At 38.9% G+C, this 26,842-nt stretch overlaps 3 protein-coding genes across 5 annotated transcripts in view; 1 reads left to right on the top strand and 2 right to left on the bottom strand.

The window, feature by feature from the left end:
- Positions 1 to 9,221, bottom strand: part of nxn (nucleoredoxin) — a 129,936-nt gene extending 120,715 nt beyond the window's left edge. Inside the window, exon 1 of the mRNA XM_061973228.2 lies at positions 8,743 to 9,221. Coding sequence (XP_061829212.1) covers positions 8,743 to 9,051 — 309 coding nt within the window. The 5' untranslated portion in view covers positions 9,052 to 9,221. The remainder of the gene's footprint in view (positions 1 to 8,742) is intronic.
- A 2,621-nt stretch (positions 9,222 to 11,842) lies between these two features.
- On the bottom strand, positions 11,843 to 17,461 carry txndc17 (thioredoxin domain containing 17). Its single transcript, XM_061973213.1, has 4 exons — positions 17,275 to 17,461; positions 14,582 to 14,663; positions 12,211 to 12,286; positions 11,843 to 12,105 (listed from the first exon to the last, which is right to left on the bottom strand). The coding sequence occupies exons 1-4, from the start codon at positions 17,417 to 17,419 to the stop codon at positions 12,037 to 12,039; spliced, it is 372 nt and encodes a 123-aa protein (XP_061829197.1). The 5' UTR covers positions 17,420 to 17,461; the 3' UTR covers positions 11,843 to 12,036.
- Positions 16,838 to 26,842, top strand: part of kiaa0753 (KIAA0753 ortholog) — a 75,635-nt gene continuing 65,630 nt past the window's right edge. For 2 of the 3 annotated variants that reach the window (XM_061973211.2, XM_061973209.2), the window contains exon 1: positions 17,737 to 18,089. In XM_061973211.2, coding sequence (XP_061829195.1) covers positions 17,988 to 18,089 — 102 coding nt within the window. In that variant the 5' untranslated portion in view covers positions 17,737 to 17,987. Of the gene's footprint in view, positions 16,963 to 17,736; positions 18,090 to 26,842 lie in introns of those variants that run through there. The other variant, XM_061973210.1, reaches the window with a different exon arrangement.

The raw sequence follows: 26,842 nt of genomic DNA, 5'->3' as shown, positions 1-26,842 counted from the left end.
TACAACAATCTTAATTATTTTAGGCCCTTGGAACACTTTTCTGATCCAACATGGCCTGCACAAAGCGAAGTCCACAAAGGCATGATTGAACACGTTTCCTATAGAAGAAGTCCATTCAACACTTTTGAAAGAAATGATGAGACTTGGTGAGCAACTGCAACTAAAGTGACCTCCGACCTCACGCAGTAAGACATTGGAGAAAATGTAACCAGAATAATTAACTGTTGTAGCAACAAATATATATATTTTTCCTTAGTATGTATTAGAGATGCGCGGATAGGCAATTATTTCATCCGCAACCGCAATCACAAAAGTCGTCAACCATCCGCCATCCACCCGAACTAACATTTAATCAAAACCGCACCCGCCCGCCATCCGCCACCCGCCCGTTGTTATATATCTAATATAGATGATGCAAGGCATTAGTGAGGTTATAAAGCTTTTGCCTGTTAAAGAAAGGAGACTGATCCAATGTAGCAGAGACATTCAATGCGTGCCACGCTGTCACGGCCCAGACGCACACCAGTGCGCAATCATCTGGGAGCCGCGCTGAGCGCACCTCCAAGCGCGCTCGCGCCACTCAAACTGCTGCGCTCTATCTTGTTTTAACATCCTGTGGCACTCTTCTGGGATCACGGCGGACGAAACTGCTCATGCTCAGGGTGTTTGTGGAGGTTCGGGGTTTTGCACAAATGTGATGCACCATGTTAGATGTCCCGGTTTTGTGACTGTCGTAGACATAAACAGCGTCGCAGCTCTTGCAAATCACGTAGCCAGCATTACTATCATCCTGATTTACAACCTCATAAAAACGAGTCCACGCTGAACTTTTCTGGCCTTTTTTTTCCCCTGGTCTTTAGTATTCCCTTTTTTAGTTTGTCGCGTACCACGTTTGCTGCCGGCGTTGCCATCTCTTTTTTTTTTTCTTCTTCTGTTGTGGCATATGCTGCAGGTGCCTGCTCGTTTTTCGTATGTGGGTAACAACATTTAACTATGTATATATATTTACCAATTGGTTTAACTGCCACCCGCCTGAATCTATTTAAAATCTAATTTTTTTTAAATTTCAACCGCCCGACCCGACCCGCGGATAAAATCTTTTTTTTTTTTTTTCAACCGCCCGACCCGCGGATAATCCGCAAACCGCGCATCTCTAGTACCGTATTTTCCGCACCATAAGCCGCCCTGGGTTATAAGCCGCGCCTTCAATGAACGGCATATTTCAAAACTTTGTCCACCTATAAGCCGCCCCGTGTTATAAGCCGCATCTAACTGCGCTAAAGGGAATGTCAAAAAAACAGTCAGATAGGTCGGTCAAACTTTAATAATATATTAAAAACCAGCGTGATGTGGGCGCGCATGGAGTCGTATATCAACATGGACAGAGCTGCGTGAAAAAAGCCACCCGGCCTCTTCGCGTAAACTTACCTTAACCACTCGCTCATCTTTTCTTCATCCATCCATCCCTTCGAGTTAGCTTTTATGATGACGCCGGCTGGAAAGGTCTCTTTTGGCAAGGTCTTCCTTTTGAATATTACCATGGGTGGAAGTTTCTGGCCATTAGCATGGCAAGCTAGAACCACAGTGAAGGACGACTTCTCATTCCCTGTGGTGCGAATATTCACCGTACGTGCTCCCGTTGTATCCACAGTGCGGTTCACAGGAATATCAAAAGTCAGTGGAACCTCGTCCATGTTGATAATGTTCTCTGGCCGGATCTTTTTTTCAGCTATCTTGTTTTTACAATATGCACGGAAAGTAGCCAGCTTTTCTTGAAAGTCTTTAGGCAGTTGCTGTGAAATAGTAGTCCGTGTGCGGATGGAGAGATTGCGTCTTTTCATGAACCGGAAACCTGTCGCTTAGTAGGAGCCATTTTGTGGTCTTTACAGATGTAAACACACAAAGGAAATGAAACGTAATATCCGCGCGCTTCTTCTTCTTCTACGGGGGCGGGTGGTTGCTTACAGTAGAAGAAGAAGTGCTTCCTCTTCTACGGGGAAAAAAGATGGCGGCTGTTTATCGTAGTTGCGAGACCTAAACTTTATGAAAATGAATCTTAATATTAATCCATATATAAAGCGCACCGGGTTATAAGCCGCACTGTCAGCTTTTGAGTAAATTTGTGGTTTTTAGGTGCGGCTAATAGTGCGGAAAATACGGTATGTATATTAGTTGTATCCCAATAGTTTTTAATCAAAACATAAATACACAACAATTTGGATTTAACTTGCTGACAATCTTTCTTTATACATTCCGTCCATGCAGCGAATATACTTTATTAATAAAATAACTCTTCTTTCTGGCAGTGCTATTGTCTGGCTAAGCACTAGAATAGACTGAAAGATGCAATAAGAAGACAGGAGGGCCTACAGGAAGAGGAAGAAGGATGCACATTATAGTGTGAAATCCCAAAAGGGGGTGCTGGCTTTGCTCTAAAAAAACCAGAATGACACACTTGATGAATTGCTGCGCTAGATAGAGCCCAGACATAAAGAAAGTGGGAAGTGGTCACATGACCACCGGCTGGTTGAGTTAAGAGCACAGTAAGGTCTGCCTTGGAGGTTTGGAGTTTTAATGACCAAATATGGACATTGTATATTCTTTATTTTCATTGAAACATGTTTTCATACTATTTAATTTGAAAAGAAACCCCAATTTCACACACAGCGCAAAAAACATGTTGGAATGCAAGAATTCATTCCAAATATTAAAGTGCATACATGATGATGATAAAAGAGTACAGGAGGCAAGGAGACATCACACCGCTCTGAAATAAAGCTGTGGCCTGAAAAGAACTAAACCTGCAGGCCTCTTCTAGAGCGCGTTGCTGCAGTCCGGCAGGGAAGTGAGCCGGGACAACAACAGGCTCAAGAATGGCTCCTCTGTCCAGAACAGATATTTGCCACAAATTCAATAAGGACTGCACAACGGCGATCCGTACAAGGAAAACGAGACACTGACCTAACATGGCATCGTTGCAGCTTCACGCCCTGCAGGACTTCATTAAAAGGGCCCTCACTAGATCTTGAACAAGGACTCTGACACAAAGAGCAGTAAGTAGGCTGCATCTTCACCACACCAGCTTGCACGAAAACATGTTACACAAACTAGCACGCCTCACATGTGAGGGCAGATGAGATGCAGCAATTAGTATATAGTACAGTATAGAGTAGGGCTGCAGCTAACGATTATTTTTCTATCGATTAATCTATAGATTATTTTTTCGATTAATCGGTTAATCTATAGATTATTTTTTCGATTAATCTATAGATTATTTTTCCTTTTACCGGTTTTTTTTTTAATTTAAAATGAAGAGGAAAAAAATAAATGTAGGCCAGTTTTTTCAAAAGGCATGGCTTTTATTTACAAAAAAAAAAGTATGGCCACTCAGTCAACATTGACAACAACATGACAAAATATTCTGTAACAATGTAAACATTTAAAACTTTTAACATTTAACAAAATTAAAAGTAGCTTATTTGCTTTTTAATGTGCAAATATAAAAGTAAACATCCAGTGCAAATCTTAATATTCTGGAATAGTATAAGCATTTCAAAAGTAAAAGTATTGCTTATTTTGCTTTAAAATGTGCAAAAATAAAGCTAAACATCCAATACAAAAAAGTGCAAAGCGGAAATATTCTGTAACAAGTGTAAACATTTCAACAAAAGTAAAAGTATTGCTTATTTGCTAAAATGTGCAAAAATAAAGCTAAAGATCCAATACAAAAAAGTGTACAGTGTAAACATTTCAACAAAAGTAAAAGTATTGCTTATTTTGCTTAATAACACAACAATGATAGTATGATTAAAGTGAAAGTTAATTGTTGGTTTGTACATAGTATATGTAACTGTTAATGTTGTAAAAGGTATTTGCACAACTAATTAACGTTAGCGTTTGTGACACGTCTTGTGCCGTGGGGTTCTTTCAGGACCGACAGACTGAACGCCAGACGGCTTTGCCAGGTTTACAATCTTTTAATTTTACACAAAGTCTTTTCTCTTCCAACTGCGCGGATCGCGCACCTGGGCACGATTGCGGCGTCGCTCCCGGCGCGCCCCGCCTCGCCGCTCGCTCGCCGCCGCCTCTCCACAGCGTTAAAGAGGAGCGCGTCTTTGTAAACACTGAACAGGCACGCCAAACGCGCCTCTCAGAGCGAAACGGTGCTTTAGTTTATGAATTTACAACGCAGATACAAATGACACATTCATGTTTTTGTGTAATAATGACAACGTATACGCACGCGGACGATTGACTTGTTGATGGTGATGGCAAGAACGCTGTCGGGGGTTTTCTTTTCAAATGTTCGTTCATAGCCGTTGTGCTGCTATGATAGGCCATTTCCGCTCGACACAGTGTGCATACAACAACATTATTAGGCCGTTTATTGAAATACTCCCACACTTTTGACGACTTTTGGCGTGCTTTTTTCCCCTCGCTCGCATCGTCTGCTTTGCGCTCCGCCATGACAGTAAAGTAGTGTGACGTAAATATGCGACGCGCCGACGCACAAAAACGGCGTCGACGTATTTACGTAACCGATGACGTCGACTATGTCGACGCGTCGTTTCAGCCTTAGTATAGAGCCATTCATGGAGTATAGAGCAAATACTCATTTAAATGTAAGAATGAATACAGCATATGCAAAATGATGTCATTATTTTTTTAATGAATTAACGTTTAGAGTTAAAAAGGCATATACTGTAGTGTATTTAATTAAGTAGGGCCCCACTGCATGCAGATTGTGTGCAATATTGGTTTCTTTTTGGTCTCTTTAAACAATTATATCGTCCGATGTGTGCAAGTAAAAGGTCTTATGTAAAGTACACAAAAAAACACTTCTAATAAAATTATTGTTAAAAAATGATTTAATGCGAGAAGGAATCCAAAAAATGGATTCATATAAAAAATAAAGTTAATCAGTATATTGGGTATAAAATACTGACAATCAACATAATGGGTTGTAATATTATTTTACCAGTTTATTTAATAAGGCATGCAGTAGAGGACATATACGATCTAATCTTCTTTACATCGACATGATCGTACTGATGTACAGTAGATTTTAAATACTGCAGAACACAAAATAATGGGACACCATCACGTGTTCTTAATGTTTACTGTCAGTCATTATTTAGACATAATGTGAGTACCATTAGATCAGGGGTGCTCATTACGTCGATCGCGAGCTACCGGTCGATCTCGGAGGGTGTGTCAGTCGATCACCAGCCAGGCATTAAAAAAATAGTCCTAAAAATGAGCGATCATAAATCTTCACTATGACGTCACTTTCGTCACTTGATTGACATTCACGGCACCCGAGGGTCTTCTGAGATGACGCTGGCTGCTGCCAGCTCATTAAAATTACCGACTGGAAGGCGAGAAACACTTTATTTCAACAGACTCTGGCGCCGTACCTGTCGTCAAAACTCCAAAGACCGACTGCACAGTTGCACAATAAAAGCTCTGCTTCATCCTGCCTGCGCTAACAAAACAAGAGTCTCAGAAAGCTGGCGTGCACAAGCTAGCAAGCTACGGAGTTTGCCGACAATGTATTTCTTGTAAAGTGTATACAAAGGAGTACGGAAGCTGGACAAATAAGATGCCAAAAACCAACCACTTTCATGTGGTATTGGACAGAAAGGAGGACTTTTTTCTCCTCCATTCGAAAATGCGGACGTTTTTAGCACCACTGTCTGATTCCTATCAATGCAAGTCATCAGAATCAGGTAATACACCAACTTATATTCTTGTCTTCATGAAAGAAAGGAATCTATATGTGTTAAACATGCCTGTATTATCTTTAAAACACCTTAACTTGTTAACAATATTAACTATATGTGTTAAACATGCTTGTATTATCTTTAAACACCTTTAACTTATTAACAATATTAACTATATGTGTTAAACATGCTTGTATTATCTTTAAACACCTTTAACTTATTAACAATATTAACTATATGTGTTAAACATGCTTGTATTATCTTTAAACACCTTTAACTTATTAACAATATTAACTATATGTGTTAAACATGCTTGCATTATCTTTAAACACCTTTAACTTATTAACAATATTAACTATATGTGTTAAACATGCTTGCATTATCTTTAAACACCTTTAACTTATTAACAATATTAACTATATGTGTTAAACATGCTTGCATTATCTTTAAACACCTTTAACTTATTAACAATATTAACTATATGTGTTAAACATGCTTGTATTATCTTTAAACACCTTTAACTTATTAACAATATTAACTATATGTGTTAAACATGCTTGTATTATCATTAAACACCTTTAACTTGTTAACAATATTAACTATATGTGTTAAACATTCTTGTATTATCATTAAACACCTTTAATTTATTAACAATATTAACTATATGTGTTAAACATGCTTGCATTATCATTAAACACCTTTAACTTATTAACAAAAACATATATTTCATAAATAAGTAAATATAAATGATATATATGAATGAGGTAGATCCCCACGACTTGATCAATTGAAAAGTAGCTCGCCTGCAGAAAAAGTGTGAGCACCCCTGCATTAGATAGTTCAATCTTTATATAAATGACATTTGTAAATTTACAAAAGATTAAAAGTTAGTTTTATTTGCAGATGATACAACAGTGTTTTGTTCAGGAGAGAACACACAGAAGATAATACAAATAATAACAGATTAAATGAACAAATTAAAAAGATGGTTTGACAAAAACAGACTATCTATGAATCTCAGTAAGACTAAAATAATGCTATTTGGTAACACTAGAAGAGAAAGTCAAACACAAATACAAATAGACGGAGTAAATATTGAAAGGGTAAAATAAAACACATTTTTGGGTGTAATAATAGATGATAAATTGAACTGGAAACCTCATGTAAAAAATATACACCATAAAGTAGCAAGAAACACGTCAATAATGAATAAATCAAAAGATGTTCTAGAGCAAAAATGACTTGATATTGTCTACTGCTCACTAGTGTTACATATCTGACTTATTGTGTAGAAATATGGGAAATGACTAGAAATGTGCGCTTCATTCATTAACTGTGTTACAAAAAGATGAGTTATAATAATACATCATGTTGGATATAGACAACATACAAACACTTTATTTATTAAATCACAAATATAGAAATGCAATGATTTGGTGCATTAGCAAACATGTCAAATGATGTACAAAGCAAACTATAACCTGCTAGTCAAGAATGTACAACAATTCTTCTCAACTAAAGAGGAGAAATATAACCTTAGAGGAAAATGTCATTTCAAACATTTGTATGCACGTACAACCAGGGCCGGCCCGTGGCGTAGGCCGTATAGGCAAATGCTAAGGGCGCCGTCCATCAGGGGGCGCCACGCCAGTGCCACAAATGTTGGAGAAAAAAAAAAAGTTGGTACTATTATTTCTAAATACAAAAAATAATCCCTCGTTAATTAAAATGCAAAGTAAAGCCTATATAATAGAAATATTATTTGTTACAACATTACGCCCCCCCCACGGTGCGCCCCCTCCCTTCCCGTATCATGACTCTTTTTGGACGTCACCACATCAAAAAATCAACACAAGATGTCAAAACGGCCAAAACTGTCAGGTGCCCAGGGAAGAAAAAAGAGAAAAGACAGAGGTAGCAGGTAGGTAACGTTAGCCTACATGAAATTATTTGTCTGTTACAGAATGTGATAGTAACCTGGCTTTTTAGCATTAAGCTAATGTTACATGATTTGGCAATTGCTAATCAATAAATAGCTAGTTCTGTTTTAACGTTGGGTTAATATTGTGGAGGGGGCTAAATTGTTATGGAAAATAATAATGTAACGTTAGGTAATTACAGTACTCCCACCTTACATTCCTTTAGGGACATTTGTATTAGATCTTTTAAGCAGGTGTTTTTATTTACATTGTTATTGCCTTCTGGTTAGCTAATGTTTGCCCTGCAGGTAATAGTCACTTTTCCACCCCTTTATATATTAGGTATAGTTGTAAGCCTAGTTGTTAAAGTGCACATCATTAATGTTAATTAAGCAATATGTATGTAAAAAATATTGTATTTCATATATTCATTTTTTATTTTTTGCATTCATTTATTTATTCATATTTTTTTTTATCTTGTTAACTATTCTGATTGTTAATTTGCTTTCTTTAAGTAAAAAAAAGGTCAAAGACAAAGCTATTCGGTTTCTTGTGAGTATATACACTTCACTGCCGATGTGGGGGGGCGCCACCTAAAATCTTGCCTAGGGCGCCAGATTGGTTAGGGCCGGGCCTGCGTACAACACTTAAAACCTTCAGCATATCAGTATGTGGAATTAAATGATGGAATGGATTAAGCAAAGAAATATGATTGACTTTAAGAGACTGTTCAAACTACAAGTGTTCACTAAGTACACAACTATTATGATCAACAGCTTCAACACTTTTTTAAAATTATTATTATTTATGCATTTAATATGTGTTTATTTACTATGGTTTATTATTTATTTGTTCACTGTTGTGTTACAGAGAAGAAGGAAATGGGATAAATTGCTATGTATGAAAAGGAGTAGGATGAAATAAGCTCTGCTTCTTCCTACTCCTTTTCGGACGTGCTGTGATGAAAGAAGTGTAAATATGTGATGACGACATTGTATCGTATGCATGTGCCACTGAAACTGAAACTGAACTGAATAGTAAATATCGGTTGTGAAGAAGCTGTATTTGGCAAGAAATGAGCCCCGAAAGAAGCGCCTTACCTTCTTGAGTGTGTCCGTAAAAGGCAGCGCCGGCCAGGGCATCTCCTGCAGGAAGTCCCGCCAGTGTTTGTGGTCCTGGTCCGAGGACACAAAGACCACCTCCAGCCGGTCTCTGTGCTCCGAGGTCTTCTTGAAGCCGCAGTAGAAATCCGCCAGGCTGGCGTTGAACTGCTGGCAGGGCGCGTTCAGGCTGCAGCCGAAGAAGAGGCCGACCAGCGTCACTTTGGCCCCCAGCGCCTGCACGTCCACCTCGGCGTGCTCGCGGCTGACGAGTCGCTCCCCGAGCACGTCCAGCAGGAGCTCCGACATGTCGCCACCGCGGTTCCACCTCGCCTCCGAGCCGCTCGGGACAAGTTTGACGGCAGTCTTGTTTGTTTTGTGGAGGTCAATCCCCGGGCCCCTGCCAGCGAGGCGTCGCAGTGTGTCTCCCCGCCTGCGAGTGCTCCTCTGCGGGCTGCTGTGCAGGAATGTGCCGCACTTAAAAGCCGCCGGACTGCAACTGAGGGCGCGCCGCCTTCTCGTCCCCGCGTCTTTTTTTACACTTCTTACACTTCTTTTCCACATTCATTCATGATGTGACATGTTATGTTATACACTTTACTATAATAATAGCAATTTACCTTATTTTCATAACACATTTGCCTTTCTGGTGCAAATGAGCAAAATAAAATGCTTGTTTAAAATCGGATTTGCAGTGTTGACCTCAATTTTTATTATCGACATATACTCTATATTATAAACTATATTTATATATATTTTAATTATGTACAAATATTGATTTGTAACCGCAATACTCCTCCCACAGTGCCGACTAGTGGTTAATAGTGGTAATGACAAGTAAGACTGTTTTAATAGCAAATAAAACGCATTTTATTGAAAAATGTTTTATATTTTATGGGTAATTTGTATTCCTAAAATAATGCAGATTAACTTTGATATTTAAAAAAAAAAAGTAGTTATTTTGCTACCTCTAGTTTTAAACATTGTTTTTCGAATTGTCTTAAAATACAGGTAAAAGCCAGTAAATTAGAATATTTTGAAAAACTTGATTTATTTCAGTAATTGCATTCAAAAGGTGTAACTTGTACATTATATTTATTCATTGCACACAGACTGATGCATTCAAATGTTTATTTCACTTAATTTTGATGATTTGAAGTGGCAACAAATGAAAATCCAAAATTCCGTGTGTCACAAAATTAGAATATTACTTAAGGCTAATACAAAAAAGGCATTTTTAGAAATGTTGGCCAACTGAAAAGTATGAAAATGAAAAATATGAGCATGTACAATACTCAATACTTGGTTGGAGCTCCTTTTGCCTCAATTACTGCGTTAATGCGGCGTGGCATGGAGTCGATGAGTTTCTGGCACTGCTCAGGTGTTATGAGAGCCCAGGTTGCTCTGATAGTGGCCTTCAACTCTTCTGCGTTTTTGGGTCTGGCATTCTGCATCTTCCTTTTCACAATACCCCACAGATTTTCTATGGGGCTAAGGTCAGGGGAGTTGGCGGGCCAATTTAGAACAGAAATACCATGGTCCGTAAACCAGGCACGGGTAGATTTTGCGCTGTGTGCAGGCGCCAAGTCCTGTTGGAACTTGAAATCTCCATCTCCATAGAGCAGGTCAGCAGCAGGAAGCATGAAGTGCTCTAAAACTTGCTGGTAGACGGCTGCGTTGACCCTGGATCTCAGGAAACAGAGTGGACCGACACCAGCAGATGACATGGCACCCCAAACCATCACCCAACCATGCAAATTTTGCATTTCCTTTGGAAATCGAGGTCCCAGAGTCTGGAGGAAGACAGGAGAGGCACAGGATCCACGTTGCCTGAAGTCTAGTGTAAAGTTTCCACCATCAGTGATGGTTTGGGGTGCCATGTCATCTGCTGGTGTCGGTCCACTCTGTTTCCTGAGATCCAGGGTCAACGCAGCCGTCTACCAGCAAGTTTTAGAGCACTTCATGCTTCCTGCTGCTGACCTGCTCTATGGAGATGGAGATTTCAAGTTCCAACAGGACTTGGCGCCTGCACACAGCGCAAAATCTACCCGTGCCTGGTTTACGGACCATGGTATTTCTGTTCTAAATTGGCCCACCAACTCCCCTGACCTTAGCCCCATAGAAAATCTGTGGGGTATTGTGAAAAGGAAGATGCAGAATGCCAGACCCAAAAACGCAGAAGAGTTGAAGGCCACTATCAGAGCAACCTGGGCTCTCATAACACCTGAGCAGTGCCAGAAACTCATCGACTCCATGCCACGCCGCATTAACGCAGTAATTGAGGCAAAAGGAGCTCCAACCAAGTATTGAGTATTGTACATGCTCATATTTTTCATTTTCATACTTTTCAGTTGGCCAACATTTCTAAAAATCCCTTTTTTGTATTAGCCTTAAGTAATATTCTAATTTTGTGACACACGGAATTTTGGATTTTCATTTGTTGCCACTTCAAATCATCAAAATTAAATGAAATAAACATTTGAATGCATCAGTCTGTGTGCAATGAATAAATATAATGTACAAGTTACACCTTTTGAATGCAATTACTGAAATAAATCAAGTTTTTCAAAATATTCTAATTTACTGGCTTTTACCTGTATACTCTCTATTTTATGCTGCAGCTGTTACATATACTGTGATATTGTACATGCTAATTGTTATATATTATATAAACATGAGTATATATCATATACTGTACACATATTATGTAAATATTACATATGTTGTATATTGCTACTACGGTACATTTTTAGTCTATTTTATACCTGCATTGTCCTTTCCATCCTTTGTTACTAAGCTACTGTGTGGAACAATTTCCCTTGTGGATCATTAAAGTTTGTCTAAAATAGTTAATTTGACCTTTTATTAACTTAAGTACTGCAATTATTTTGATGCACTTTCATATTACCATTATGGAAGTTAAGAAACATCAAGTAATTAATAATAAATTAGTAAGCATTATTTTGTGTGTGTAATATAAATGTGATTTTAAAGCAGCACCATTTGAATGACTTTATTTATTCAAAGACTTCTTTAGTTGGAAAAATATGAATAACCAACATTTTCTTTTAAAATAACCAAACAAGGATTTATCGCCACCTAGTGCTCACTGCAAACCATGGCAGGTACAAGAACAACTTTATTAAAGCTTGTGCAAGGAATCAGCAAAGATGAGATTACAATACAAAATGAAGTGCTTATATTTGATCATATAGTTGATCATATGTTTTAAAATGATGAAATGAGTGCACAAAGCAAATGTTCTGGACTTATTAGGATGAACTTGATGTTCTTTCAGTCTTCAGTGAACATCATCCTTATCAGCTCGGCTTTGAAGCATTCCTCCTCCACCAGCTTCTGAGGCTGGAAAGTAGAAGATGAACAATGTTATAATAAGGTCTATTACTTTGGATGCTATTCTGCTGTGCAGGGGTTCAACAACAACAACAACAACAACAACATTCTTACTGTGCCGTATCGCAGGAGGGTGGGCACCCCAGTCAGCTTCAGCGTCCTCTTAAAGTCATTACTTGGATCCTTCCAACTGCATGGACAATTTGTAATTGTGTTAATTAACACATTTACATTTGCACTCACATTCATACGACAGATTCATAGGAAACAAATACATTTTTTCTCAATTCTGCAATAAAAAAAGGTGTATGATCATTTAATCTTTGAGAATAACATTATCCATCCATTCATTTTCTACCTCCTGGACAAGTCGCCATTATTGTGTACTTTATTTTCTTACAATGTATTTCTTGCAATCGCGATGCCAGTCCCGACTTTTTTTAACCTGATTTTATTGATTGATGACAAAAGGAAGACACAAAAACACGACTTTGTTAAAGGGGAACTGCACTTTTTTTGTAATATTGCCTATAATTCAGAATCTTTACGAGAGACAACTCTTTTTTTATGCATTCTAATCGTAAATAAAAGTCAGCTTACAATGAAGTCAATGGGAGGTCCTTTAAATAACCATCCAAAACCCCTACATCTGCAGTCCCCTCCAAGGTTTCTCATTGTCATCCAATTGGGTTGAGTTTTTCCTTGCCCTGATGTGGGATCTGAGCCCAGGATGTGGTTGTGGCTTGTGCAGCCCTTTGAGACACTCAATCAATCAATCAATTAATGTTTATTTATATAGCCCTAAATCACAAGTGTCTCAAAGGGCTGCACAAGCCACAACCACATCCTCGGTACAAAGCCCATTCGTCATTTAGGGCTATATAAGTAAACTTTGATTAATGATTGATTGATTGATTGATAAATAAAGATTGATTTAATTTGATAAAAAAGAGAAAAACGTGATCGAGACAACTTTTTTTTTTTTTTTTTTTTTAAGTGCAGTTCACCTTTAAGGGTAGCTGCAAACAACAAAACAAGTTTTTTCCCCCACCAAAACATGTTTGCTTCCAAAGAAATACAAAAAATGTTATGGAAAAAACTAACAAAAAAATGCTAACTTTAAATCAGATGTTTTATTCGTATTTTGATGGTCCAACCATCTGACATCAATTTGTATTTGACAGAAAAAGTAAAAAGGACCAATAACCTGTTATTTATATAATTGACCATAGTACACTAAAAGTAAACACAAAAAACATTGGTAACCTGCTCAGTGGTCTAGTGGTTAGAGTGTCCGCCCTGAGATGGGTAGGTTGTGAGTTCAAACCCCGGCCGAGTCATACCAAAGACCAGGCCCGGCCCTAACCAATCTGGCGCCCTAGGCAAGATTTTAGGTGGCGTATATACTCACAAGAAACCGAATAGCTTTGTCTTTGACCTTTTTTTTTTTACTTACAACTATACCTAATATATAAAGGGGTGGAAAAGTGACTATTACCTGCAGGGCAAACATTAGCTAACCAGAAGGCAATAACAATGTAAACAAAAAACACCTGCTTAAAAGATCTAATACAAATGTCCCTGAGGAATGTAAGGTGGGAGTACTGTAATTACCTAACGTTACATTATTATTTTCCATAACAATTTAGCCCCCTCCACAATATTAACCCGACGTTAAAACAGAACTCGCTATTTATTGATTAGCAATTGCCGAATCATGTAATATTAGCTTAATGCTAAAAAGCCAGGTATCACATTCTGTAACAGACAAATAATTTCATGTAGGCTAACGTTACCTACCTGCTACCTCTGTCTTTTCTCGTTTCTCTTCCTTTTCTTTTCTCTTTTTTCTTCCCTGGGCACCTGACAGTTTTGGCCGTTTTGACATCTTGTGTTGATTTTTTGATGTGGTGACGTCCAAAAAGAGTCATGATACGGGAAGGGAGGGGGCGCACCGTGGGGGGAGGGGGGGGAATGTTGTAACAAATAATATTTCTATTAAATAGGCTTTACTTTGCATTTTAATTAACGTGGGATTATTTTTTGTATTTAGAAATAATAGTACCAACTTTTTTTTTTTCTTTCTTTTTTTCTCTCCAACATTTGTGGCACTGGCGTGGCGCCCCCTGATGGACGGCGCCCTTAGCATTTGTCTGTACGGCCTATGCCACGGGCCGGCCCTGCCAAAGACTATAAAAATGGGAGCCATTACCTCCCTGCTTGGCACTCAGCATCAAGGGTTGGAATTGGGGGTTAAATCACCAAAAATTATTCCCGGGCGCGGCCACCGCTGCTGCTCACTGCTCCCCTCACCTCCCAGGGGGTGATCAAGGGTGATGGGTCAAACGGAGAGAATAATTTCGCCACACCTAGTGTGTGTGTGACAATCATTGCTACTTTAACTTTACTTATTTGGAAGGAAAATATCCTAAATAAATGTGATTATAAAGTTTGAGATGAAGAGTAATGAATATGAAATACTCACTAGTTCCTTTCACCCACTTGACAGTAAATGAAGACGGAGCCCTCGGGCAGGTGACCCATTTCTCCTTTTAAAATGGGCTCAGCTAAAAAAAAGACACAAGAAGAGCATTATTCATTGATAGAACTACAACTGTGCCTACAAGTGGCGAGGCTGTGTGCGTTGGACATCTGCACAACTGAAATATATGGAACCTATTTTTATGGACTTGCCTCTTTGTCATGTTAACTTCCTGTTATAAACTGTTATAGTTAGTGATGGGTCCGGCAACACCGATGCATCGGCGCATGCGTCGAGCTCATAGAGCAAAACCCTGTGTCGGTGCACGTACCGCTTTTAGAAAGTCACGTGACCGATCATGAGCTGTTTTGGTCACGTGACCGATACGCCAACTGTGTCGCCTCCTCTGTGCCCTGTGAGCGGCTCTTTTCTACAGCCGGAGAAATAATAACTAAGAAGAGAAATCCTCTAAAATGTAATACGTCGGAAATACTTTTTTTTTTATTATAAAAATGTGTAAAAAAATAAAATTAAAACAATTCCCAGTCCACAATCATCCACAACACGTTCTCTTAGATTTCCATGTTATGATACATGTTCACATTATTTATTGACTGTATCTAAAAAAAGATAAAAATATATTTTTATTTAAATGAAGATATGAAATAATCCTAAATGAAATACAATGACTTGGTTTATATTATTGTATATACTAGGGCAGGGGTCACCAACGCGGTGCCCGCGGTCACCAGGTAGCCCGTAAGGACCAGATCAGTCGCCCGCTGGCCTGTTCTAAAAATAGCTCAAAGAGCAGCACTTACCAGTGAGCTGCCTCTATTCTTTAAATTGTATTTATTTACTAGCAAGCTGGTCTCGCTTTGCTCGACATTTTTAATTCTAAAAGAGACAAAACTCAAATAGAATTTGAAAATCCAAGAAAATATTTTAAAGACTTGGTCTTCACTTGGAATAAGCGGTAGAAAATGGATGGATGGATGGGTCTTCACTTGTTTAAATAAATTCATTTATTTTTTACTTTGCTTCTTATTACTTTTAGAAATACAATTTTAGAGAAAAAATACAACCTTAAAAATGATTTTAGGATTTTTAAACAAATATACCTTTTTACCTTTTAAATTTCTTCCTCTTCTTTCCTGACAATTTAAATCAATGTTCAAGTAAAAAATTGTTTTATTATTGTAAAGAATAATAAATATTTTAGCTTCTGGTTTTTCGACGAAGAATATTTGTGAAATATTTCTTCAAACTTACTATGATTAAAATTCGAAAAAATTATTCTGGCAAATCTACAAAATCTGTAGAATCAAATTTAAATCTTATTTCAAAGTATTTTGAATTTCTTTTAAAATTGTTGTTCTGGAAAATCTAGAAGAAATACTGATTTGTCTTTGTTAGAAATATAGCTTGGTCCAATTTGTTAAATATTCTAACAAAGTGCAGATTGGATTTTAACCAATTTAAAACACGTCATCAAAATTCTAAAATGTATCTTAATCAGGAAAAATTACTAATGATGTTCCATAAATTATTTTTTTAACTTTTTCAAAAAGATTCAAATTAGCTAGTTTTTCTCTTCTTTTTGTCGGTTGAATTTTAAAGAGTCGAAATTGAAGATAAACTATGTTTCAAAATTTTATTTTAAATTTTTTCTTGTTTTCTCCTCTTTTAAACCGTTCAATTAAGTGTTTTTTTCATCATTTATTCTCTACAAAAAACCTTCCGTAAAAGGAAAAAAAAATGTACGACGGAATGACAGACAGAAATACCCATTTTTTTATATATATAAATGTATTTATTTAGCTATTCTTGTTTAAATCACACTTACGTGTAACTTACAAATGACAATATATTTATTTATTTAAGTGTGTATCAAACTGGTAGCCCTTGGCATTAATCAGTACCCAAGAAGTAGTTTTTGGTTTCAAAAAGGTTGGTGACCCCTGTACTAGGGCATCAAATCAGTGTCAGTTGAGTCGGTCCATAGGTTGCCTGTAGGGATTTTTAATGTCCAGCAGATGTCAGTATTTAGTGACACAGTATCGACACAGTATCAATACAGTTTTGCAATGTGTCGAAACGCTTCATGACGCCTCATCAACCCATCACTAGTTATAGTTATATGCCTTGAGCTCTTATTTTGAAGGCGCTAAGAGCGGAAGTGGTGACACGTTGTGGTGGAGCGGAGTTTTGAAAAGAAATGAAATAAAGTGGTCCTCGTCTTTATTCCACATCCATCCATTTTATACCGCTTGTCCCATATTCCACATAAATCAGAAGAGAACAGCGAGATGAAAGAAGTCTTCGTGCTTTCTGACAAGACGTTGCTAACTGAGATGAAGCTAACTGACTCTCCGATCTTTACGGTAATTAAACGTCTTACCTTTGCGGGACCTTGATCCCACCGCTGCCACCAATGTAACCGGAGGTTTATATATGTCGCCTATACTGTATAAAACTACAGAATAACAAACACGGAGGACCACTTTATTTCATTTCTTTTTAAAACTCCGCTCCAACGTGTCACCACTTCCGCTCTAAGCGCCTTCAAAATAAGAGCTGAAGGCATATACTGTATAACAGCTTATAACAGGAATTTAACATGACAAAGAGGCAAGTCAATAAAAATAGGTTAGATATATTATTTGTCAAGAGACAAGAAGACAAAGTTAGGTTACCTCGCACACAATCTGGACACCAGCTCGTCCCCTCTGCGTCTTTATCGCCACAGAAATATGCAAACAAGTCTTTGCCTTTCCTCTCCGACACTGCCTGGCAGAACTCGGCGTAGCCACGCACGTGTATTTCTTCGTAACGCGCCATGCTTCAACCAGACGAGCAGCGAGCAGTTAGAAGTGTCAGAATGAAGGAAAGAAGAATGGAAGTTCTGCGCTCCTGCTTTCCTGTCTGGATGCTTGCGGATACACGTGACACAACCACTTCCGGTTTGCGACGCCACGCATCAAAACGAGTAATTTTCATTACCGATTTTTTTTTTTCGAATTATAATTACATTTTTACAACGCCAAAATATGTGTATTTGTATTAATACTGATTTACTAAAAATTACAGGTAGCGCAAAGGCAAAGTTGTTAAGACTTGAACTGTGTCGCTTTCCGTACTTGTTGTTGTCATAGCGGCGACGGTTTAAATTGACTAGCAGTTTGGACAACATTGTATATAAACACTGTATATAAACGTCGCGTTTAGAACTATATACATACCACTAGTTGTATATGCAGTCTATTTTTAATACGTAGGTAAAGAGCTTTTGAGTCGTTTATTGAAGACACTCTTCAATACAAAGGCTACTACGTTAGCGCTTCCGTAGTTAGCGGCTAATTCGCTCATTGTCGCTGTAATGAGTGCATAATGTTTTAAAAGTGGCACCATGATGTCTGTTAGACCACCAACTAACAGTGGGGAATGGGTTGTTCTACGCTCACCCATTCGTGAGGGTGGCTTTTTATCCGCTGGGGCGTCCCAAACTAAGGTAAACAATGGCCTACTATCATTTTCTGTGTTGTCTTGTTAACAGCCTGCTGCAGGCAGAATTGATACATCTGTCTATTATTCCATCCATCCATTTTCTACCGCTTATTCCCTTTGGGGTCGCGGGGGCGCTGGAGCCTATTTCAGCTACAATCGGGCGGAAGGCGGGGTACACCCTGGACAAGTCGCCACCTCATCGCAGGGCCAACACAGATAGTTTCCTCCTTGTTATTGTTTTTGAAATGTAGCTATCAATATATATATATATATATATATATATATATATATATATATATATACAGGTAAAAGCCAGTAAATTAGAATATTTTGAAAAACTTGATTTATTTCAGTAATTGCATTCAAAAGGTGTAACTTGTACATTATATTTATTCATTGCACACAGACTGATGCATTCAAATGTTTATTTCATTTAATTTTGATGATTTGAAGTGGCAACAAATGAAAATCCAAAATTCCGTGTGTCACAAAATTAGAATATTACTTAAGGCTAATACAAAAAAGGGATTTTTAGAAATGTTGGCCAACTGAAAAGTATGAAAATGAAAAATATGAGCATGTACAATACTCAATACTTGGTTGGAGCTCCTTTTGCCTCAATTACTGCGTTAATGCGGCGTGGCATGGAGTCGATGAGTTTCTGGCACTGCTCAGGTGTTATGAGAGCCCAGGTTGCTCTGATAGTGGCCTTCAACTCTTCTGCGTTTTTGGGTCTGGCATTCTGCATCTTCCTTTTCACAATACCCCACAGATTTTCTATGGGGCTAAGGTCAGGGGAGTTGGCGGGCCAATTTAGAACAGAAATACCATGGTCCGTAAACCAGGCACGGGTAGATTTTGCGCTGTGTGCAGGCGCCAAGTCCTGTTGGAACTTGAAATCTCCATCTCCATAGAGCAGGTCAGCAGCAGGAAGCATGAAGTAAATGAATGATAAATGGGTTGTACTTGTATAGCGCTTTTCTACCTTCAAGGTACTCAAAGCGCTTTGACACTACTTCCACATTTACCCATTCACACACACATTCACACACTGATGGAGGGAACTGCCATGCAAGGCGCTAACCAGCACCCATCAGGAGCAAGGGTGAAGTGTCTTGCTCAGGACACAACGGACATGACGAGGTTGGTACTAGGTGGGGATTGAACCAGGGACCCTCGGGTCGCGCACGGCCACTCTCCCACTGCGCCACGCCGAAGTGCTCTAAAACTTGCTGGTAGACGGCTGCGTTGACCCTGGATCTCAGGAAACAGAGTGGACCGACACCAGCAGATGACATGGCACCCCAAACCATCACTGATGGTGGAAACTTTACACTAGACTTCAGGCAACGTGGATCCTGTGCCTCTCCTGTCTTCCTCCAGACTCTGGGACCTCGATTTCCAAAGGAAATGCAAAATTTGCATGACACACGGAATTTTGGATTTTCATTTGTTGCCACTTCAAATCATCAAAATTAAATGAAATAAACATTTGAATGCATCAGTCTGTGTGCAATGAATAAATATAATGTACAAGTTACACCTTTTGAATGCAATTACTGAAATAAATCAAGTTTTTCAAAATATTCTAATTTACTGGCTTTTACCTGTATATGCTCATTTTGCTTTAGTAATTATATTGTTGGATTATGTACAAACCCCGTTCCCATGTGAGTTGGGAAATTGTGTTAGATGTAAATATAAACAGAATACAATGATTTGCAAATCCTTTTCAACCCATATTCAGTTGAATATGCTACAAAGACAACATATTTGATGTTCAAACTCATAAACTTTATTTTTTTGCAAATAATCATTAACTTAGAATTTCATGGCTGCAACACGTGCCAAAGTAGTTGGGAAAGGGCATGTTCACCACTGTGTTACATGGCCTTTCCTTTTAACAACACTCAGTAAAGGTTTGGGAACTGAGGAGACACATTTTTGAAGCTTCTCAGGTGGAATTCTTTCCCATTCTTGCTTGATGTACAGCTTAAGTTGTTCAACAGTCCGGGGGTCTCCCTTCTGCTATTTTAGGCTTCATAATGCGCCCACACATTTTCAATGGGAGACAGGTCTGGACTACAGGCAGGCCAGTCTAGTACCCGCACTCTTTTACTATGAAGCCACGTTGATGTAACACGTGGCTTGGCATTGTCTTGCTGAAATAAGCAGGGGCGTCCATGGTAATGTTTCTGAATGGCAACATATGTTGCTCCAAAACCTGTATGTACCTTTCAGCATTAATGGCGCCTTCACAGATGTGTAAGTTACCCATGTCTTGGCCACTAATACACCCCCATACCATCACACATGCTGCCTTTTACACTTTGCGCCTATAACAATCCGGATGGTTCTTTTCCTCTTTGGTCCGGAGGACACGACGTCCACAGTTTCCAAAAACAATTTGAAATGTGGACTCGTCAGACCACAGAACACTTTTCCACTTTGTATCAGTTCATTTTAGATGAGCTCAGGCCCAGCGAAGCCGACGGCGTTTCTGGGTGTTGTTGATAAACGGTTTTCGTCTTGCATAGGAGAGTTTTAACTTGCACTTACAGGTGTAGCGACCAACTGTAGTTACTGACAGTGGGTTTCTGAAGTGTTCCTGAGCCCATGTGGTGATATCCTTTACACACTGATGTCGCTTGTTGATGCAGTACAGCCTGAGGGATGGAAGGTCACGGGCTTAGCTACTTACGTGCAGTGATTTCTCCAAATTCTCTGAACCCTTTGATGATATTATGGACCGTAGATGGTGAAATCCCTAAATTCCTTGCAATAGCTGCTTGAGAAAGGTTTTTCTTAAACTGTTCAACAATTTGCTCACGCATTTGTTGACAAAGTGGTGACCCTCGCCCCATCCTTGTTTGTGAATGACTGAGCATTTCATGGAATCTACTTTTATACCCAATCATGGCACCCACCTGTTCCCAATTAGCCTGCACACCTGTGGGATGTTCCAAATAAGTGTTTGATGAGCATTCCTCAACTTTATCAGTATTTATTGCCACCTTTCCCAACTTCTTTGTCACGTGTTGCTGGCATCAAATTCTAAAGTTAATGATTATTTGCAAAAAAATTTTTTTTATGAGTTTGAACATCAAATATGTTGTCTTTGTAGTGCATTCAATTGAATATGGGATGAAAGGGATTTTCAAATCATTGTATTTTGGTTATATTTACATCTAACACAATTTTACAACTCATATGGAAACGGGGTTTGTACATTTAAATTCTGCTTTAGTAATTATAGATAGATAGATAGGTCTTTATTGTCATTGCACAAGTACAACGGAACTTTTTGTTTCAGCACAAACCCGTTCAAGATGAGACAAACAAACAGTGTACAGGGTTACAGAACAGGAACGCTGATGGGTCGCCACAAGGCGCCCCGTTAAAGATGGGAAAAAGGTAAAAGGCTGGGGAAGGATGAGTAAAAAAATACAATCTAGACTGGACTCCTAAGGGGGCCCAGTCTGGAATGGGGAAAAAACCTCCATAGCAAAGCACATATACATATTACAACATACATCTCCAGATATCTAGCAACAGAGGGAAGGCAGTGCGAGGCCATGGTGGCTGGCCGCAGCTCTCAGGCGCTGACCATCCTTCCATCACCCCTATGGGATTTGCGTCAAGGGTGTTGAGTTGGGGGGGTGGGGTGTGTATGTGTTGCGTATATTTTTGTGGAAGCATGTGTGTGTGTAAGCTCGTAGTGTGTCTCTGTTCTGCGGCCTTGATGTCGTGCAGTCGATAGTCCAAAGTCAACAACAACAGGTGTGTGTCCATGAGAGACAAGACGGGAGTTTGTTGTGTCTTCGCCGCACTGTCCTTCGGGAGAGTCTCCAAGCCAGGGAAACAATCCAAGTTAGAACCTTTTGTATGCGAGTGAAAATAAAATTTGCTTTTCACTCTAAATAGTCTATGACTGGTCCTCAAAACTGCGGGGCAGACAGTCCGATGTGATCCAAAATCACAAGAGTGTCCACAGTTCTTCCCGCACCCTCCAATCATTTGTGGCAGCTTTGGGCTACTTTGAAGACTGCCAGCAACTTCCAATTTGTCGACAAACCAGAGCAACGCTTACTCCAATCAGCAGATGTCCTTTTGTCATAATTCCGAGTAGTTGAATGTTGTCAGATATTAGTGCTGTACATTTACATTTTGCTTTAGTAATTATGTTGTTGGATATTAGTGCTGGATATTTCAAATCCTTCATATTTACTGTCTCAAAGTCCAACATTTAAGTATCTTGTTTGAATATCATTGGTCAGCGCTATTCAACTAAATGTTTAACATTTCCAAAAAGCCAAAATCACAGTTATTCTTATTTTAAGAAGCAGTATTTTTGTTTGGTGTCTCTTTTTTTTATGAATTTCAGAAGAAATTAAAGCTGCAAGCAGCATTGGTCGGGCCCGCGTATTTGGCAGGTGCTAGTCCTAAGTGTCCCAATACTTTTGTCTACTTTTAGTCTGAAGTGTCCCAAGACTTTTGTCTAGTGTACCTACCTTGTCTGCATTGTGTGGGCACGTTGGTGCTTCCTGCTTTTAAGCAGCCATCTTAAAAAAACAGCAGCGCAGCAGCATCAGCGCAGCGGGTCTTTGAAGGGTCATAAAATCAAAACCGGAGCAGGTATTAAAACGCTGTTCTGTTATTTTATACACAAGGGTTTAATCTCTCTCCTGTGTTAGTTTGAAGCCGAAACGACAAACGCGCTCAGAGGAGATAGTTTTTGAAGGAAGGTGACCGGTTTTTACAAAAAATTTGTTTTGAAGGGGGAATAGCAAACTTCCTGTTGATTTTTGCTGGGGGTTGTCAATTTATGAAATGTAGGTCTAAGTGAGACCTACATAGAGGTTTTTGTTTCATGTCTCTCCGACCTTCCCAGGGAGAGTTACAGGCAGTTTTGTCAGTTTTTTCATCCGAGGAGCAGTTTTTTGTGCGTTTCATTAAAAAATTGCGCTAGAGCACAATTTTGAGATTTGGTGTTAGGTTTTTTAATTAGATCACAATTTTTGCCAGTCCTGATGTGTGTGTTCAGTTCGGTGAGTTTTGAAGCATGTTAAGGGGGTCAAATTACAGCTCAAAGAGGCAAAAGTGACTGTTTTTAGTACTTTTTTGTCTTGAAGGGGGAATTGCCAACTTCCTGTTGATTTTTGCCCGAGAATATACTAAATCTACCTAAATCTAGGTCTAAGTCACACCTACATAAAGGTTTTTGTTTCATGTCTCTCCGACCTTCCTAGTGGGAGTTACAGGCAGTCTAGTTTTTCTTTTTGTAGGGGGCGCTAGAGCGCAATTTTGAGTTTTGTGGTTCGGTTTTTTAAAAAAAAGGCAATTTTCGCAGGTCCTGATGTGTGGGTCAAATATGGTGAGTTTTGAAGCATGTTAAGTGGGTCAAATTACAGTTTAAAGTGGCGGCGGAAGAATAAAGAATAATAAAACCTTACAAATTCAATAGGTCCTTATGTCCCATTGCATAAGGACTCCAAGGGAGTCCTTATGCAATGGGCCATGCGGGCCCTAAATAGCTCTGTTATGGAAAGCAGTGGTGTCCGCTGCAGTGGATACTGACTACCAGGAGCTTAAGATGTCAATGCCAGGGTGCCAATGTGTTTCCACTGGTCCAAGTTCCTTTATACAACAGGAACGCTCAAGTGTTTTAGGAATGTTCTCCAAAAAATGTTCGTCTCTCCCAAGTTTTGAAGTGAGCTAAGGCGGCCGCCTGGTGTCCTTCCCAGTTAACATAGCCTAGTCATAGGTCTTGAATAGATGCAGAGGAAACATTTACTTCTTTACTTGCAAGTACAAATGTGACAAACATGTATTATCTTCTCAAGAGACAATACTATAGAAAATAAAGTTGGATGTAATTTAGACGACACTCTACATCAGACCTGGGCAAATGAAGGCCCGGGGGCCACATGCGGCCCGTTAAGCTTTTCAATCTGGCCCGCCGGACATTCCCAAATCATTTATTTAGATGTTTAAGATGTAAAGTGTAGCTGCCATTATGATGTGCACTCATCTTTTCTAATGGCCATAAGTCATACTTGCCAACCCTCCCGGATTTTCCGGGAGACTCCCGAAATTCAGCGCCTCTCCCGAAAACCTCCCGGGACAAATTTTCTCCCGAAAATCTCCCGAAATTCAGGTGGAGCTGGAGGCCACGCCCCCTCCAGCTCCATGCGGACCTGAGTGACGTGTTGACAGCCTGTTCACACGTCCGCTTTCCCACAATAGAAACAGCTAATGATGGAGGGCGAGTTCTTGGTTTCTTATGTGGGTTTATTGTTAGGCAGTTTCATTAACGTCCTCCCAGCGCGGCAACAACACACAACAACAGCAGTCAAGTTTCCGTCTACCGTAAAGCAGTTCGTCTGCCGTAAACAGCAATGTTGTGACACTTTTAAACAGGACAATACTGCCATCTACTGTACATGCATATGTGACCCACCCATAATGTGTCACATTTTTGTGTTGATTTATTTATTTTATTTTGTGGTTTGAATTCGTTTTTGCAGCTGTCATTACACATTTATCAGTATTCACATTGGTCAGTAGGGCGTTTCTTCCCAATTGAATGCTATCACCTGCAGACCGGAAGTGTCTTGTCATTCTGATGAGCGCGACCAGTCTGTGAACAATTGAAACGTCCTGTGTGCTTTTTCCTCCTGTATAACAGGTTAGTTTTGGTGAATCAACTCACTGAATAATATCCATGTGATCTTTATAAGTTTAAGTACACATTCTGATGGTGGAGCCTAACTCTAAAGTGTTTGTGAGTTGTAGTTTGTATTTGTGAATGAATCCAGTGCACAGCTGCAGTAATCAATACAAAAAGGCGACGTGAGTGCGCAATGTTTATATAGGAACTTCTGATCCTAATTCAGACTCCCAAATTAGAGCTCCCGTTTTCTTATTGATTTTATAATGTATATTTGTATAATGTGTGTGTTCTGAAATAGTGACAGAGAATAGAACAAGGATGGACAATTCAACCCTTAACTCAACAATGAGTAGATGAGTGTTATGTGTGTGTATATGTGTAAATAAATGAACACTGAAATTCCAGTATTTCTTTTATTTATTTATATATATATATATATATATATATATATATATATATATATATATATATATATAGCTAGAATTCACTGAAAGTCAAGTATTTCTTATATATATATATCTTAACCACGCCCGCAACCACGCCCCCCGACCCACCCCCGACCACGCCTCCCACCCCCCACCCCCCCACCTCCCGAAATCGGAGGTCTCAAGGTTGGCAAGTATGCCGTAAGTCTTCAACTATACTAAGTAGAGATGTCCGATAATATTGGACTGCTGATATTATCAGCCGATAAATGCTTTAAAATGTATTATCGTAAAATGATCGGTATTGGTTTCAAAAAGTTGTACGGAGTGGTACACAAATGTAGGGAGAAGTACAGAGCAGTTGCGTCTCCCAGTCATACTTGCCAACCCTCCCCATTTTCCCGGGAGACTCACGAATTTCAGTGCCACTCCCGAAAATCTCCCGGGGCAACCATTCTCCCGAATTTCCACCCAGACAACCATATTGGGGGCGTGCCCTAAAGGCACTGTCTTTGCATGCCGGCCCAATCACATAATATCTACGGCTTTTCACACACACAAGTGAATGCAATGTATATTTGGTCAACAGCCATACAGGTCACACTGAGGTTGGCCGTATAAACAACTTTAACACTGTTACAAATATGCGCCACACTGTGAACCCACACCACACAAGAATGACAAACACATTTCGGGAGAACACCCGCACCGTAACACAACATAAACACAACAGAACAAATACCCAGAACCCCTTGCAGCACTAACTCTTCCGGGACGCTACAATATACACCCCGCGCTACCCACACCTCAACATCGCCCACCTCAACCTCCTCATGCTCTCTCAGGGAGAGCATGTCCCAAATTCCAAGTTGCTGTTTTGAGGCATGTTAAAAAAAATAATGCACTTTGTGACTTCAATAATAAATATGGCAGTGCCATGTTGGCATTTTTTTTTACATAACTTGAGTTGATTTATTTTGGAAAACCTTGTTACATTGTGTAATGCAGGGGTGCTCACACTTTTTCTGCAGGCGAGCTACTTTTCAATTGATCAAGTCGTGGGGATCTACCTCATTCATATATATCATTTATATTTACTTATTTATGAAATATATGTTTTTGTTAATAAGTTAAAGGTGTTTAATGATAATGCAATCATGTTTAACACATAGTTAATATTGTTAATAAATTAAAGGTGTTTAATGATAATACAAGTATGTTTAATACATATAGTTAATATTGTTAACAAGTTAAAGGTTTTTAAAGATAATACAAGCATGTTGAACACATATAGTTAATATTGTTAATAAGTTAAAGGTGTTTAAAGATAATACAAGCATGTTTAACACATATAGTTGATATTGTTAACAAGTTAAAGGTGTTTAAAGATAATACAAGCATGTTTAACACATAGTTAATATTGTTAACAAGTTAAAGGTGTTTAATGATAATACAAGCATGTTTAACACATAGTTAATATTGTTAATAAGTTAAAGGTGTTTAATGATAATACAAGCATGTTTAACACATATAGTTAATATTGTTAATAAGTTAAAGGTGTTTAAAGATAATGCAAGCATGTTTAACACATATAGTTAATATTGTTAACAAGTTAAAGGTGTTTAATGATAATACAAGCATGTTTAACACATATAGATT

This window comes from Nerophis lumbriciformis, linkage group LG17 (assembly GCF_033978685.3).
Source record: "Nerophis lumbriciformis linkage group LG17, RoL_Nlum_v2.1, whole genome shotgun sequence".
Lineage (NCBI taxonomy): Eukaryota > Metazoa > Chordata > Actinopteri > Syngnathiformes > Syngnathidae > Nerophis > Nerophis lumbriciformis.
This window is presented reverse-complemented; position numbering and strand designations above follow the sequence as displayed.

Excerpts from the sequence above, each read along its gene's own strand:
- txndc17 (XM_061973213.1), bottom strand. The coding sequence starts at position 17,419 with ATGGCGCGTTACGAAGAAATACACGTGCGTGGCTACGCCGAGTTCTGC. Across the intron at positions 14,664-17,274 it reads GTGTCCAGATTGTGTGCGAG|CTGAGCCCATTTTAAAAGGA; the intron begins GTAACCTAACTT and ends TCTTTTTTTTAG. Across the intron at positions 12,106-12,210 it reads CCCTCCTGCGATACGGCACA|CCTCAGAAGCTGGTGGAGGA; the intron begins GTAAGAATGTTG and ends TCTACTTTCCAG.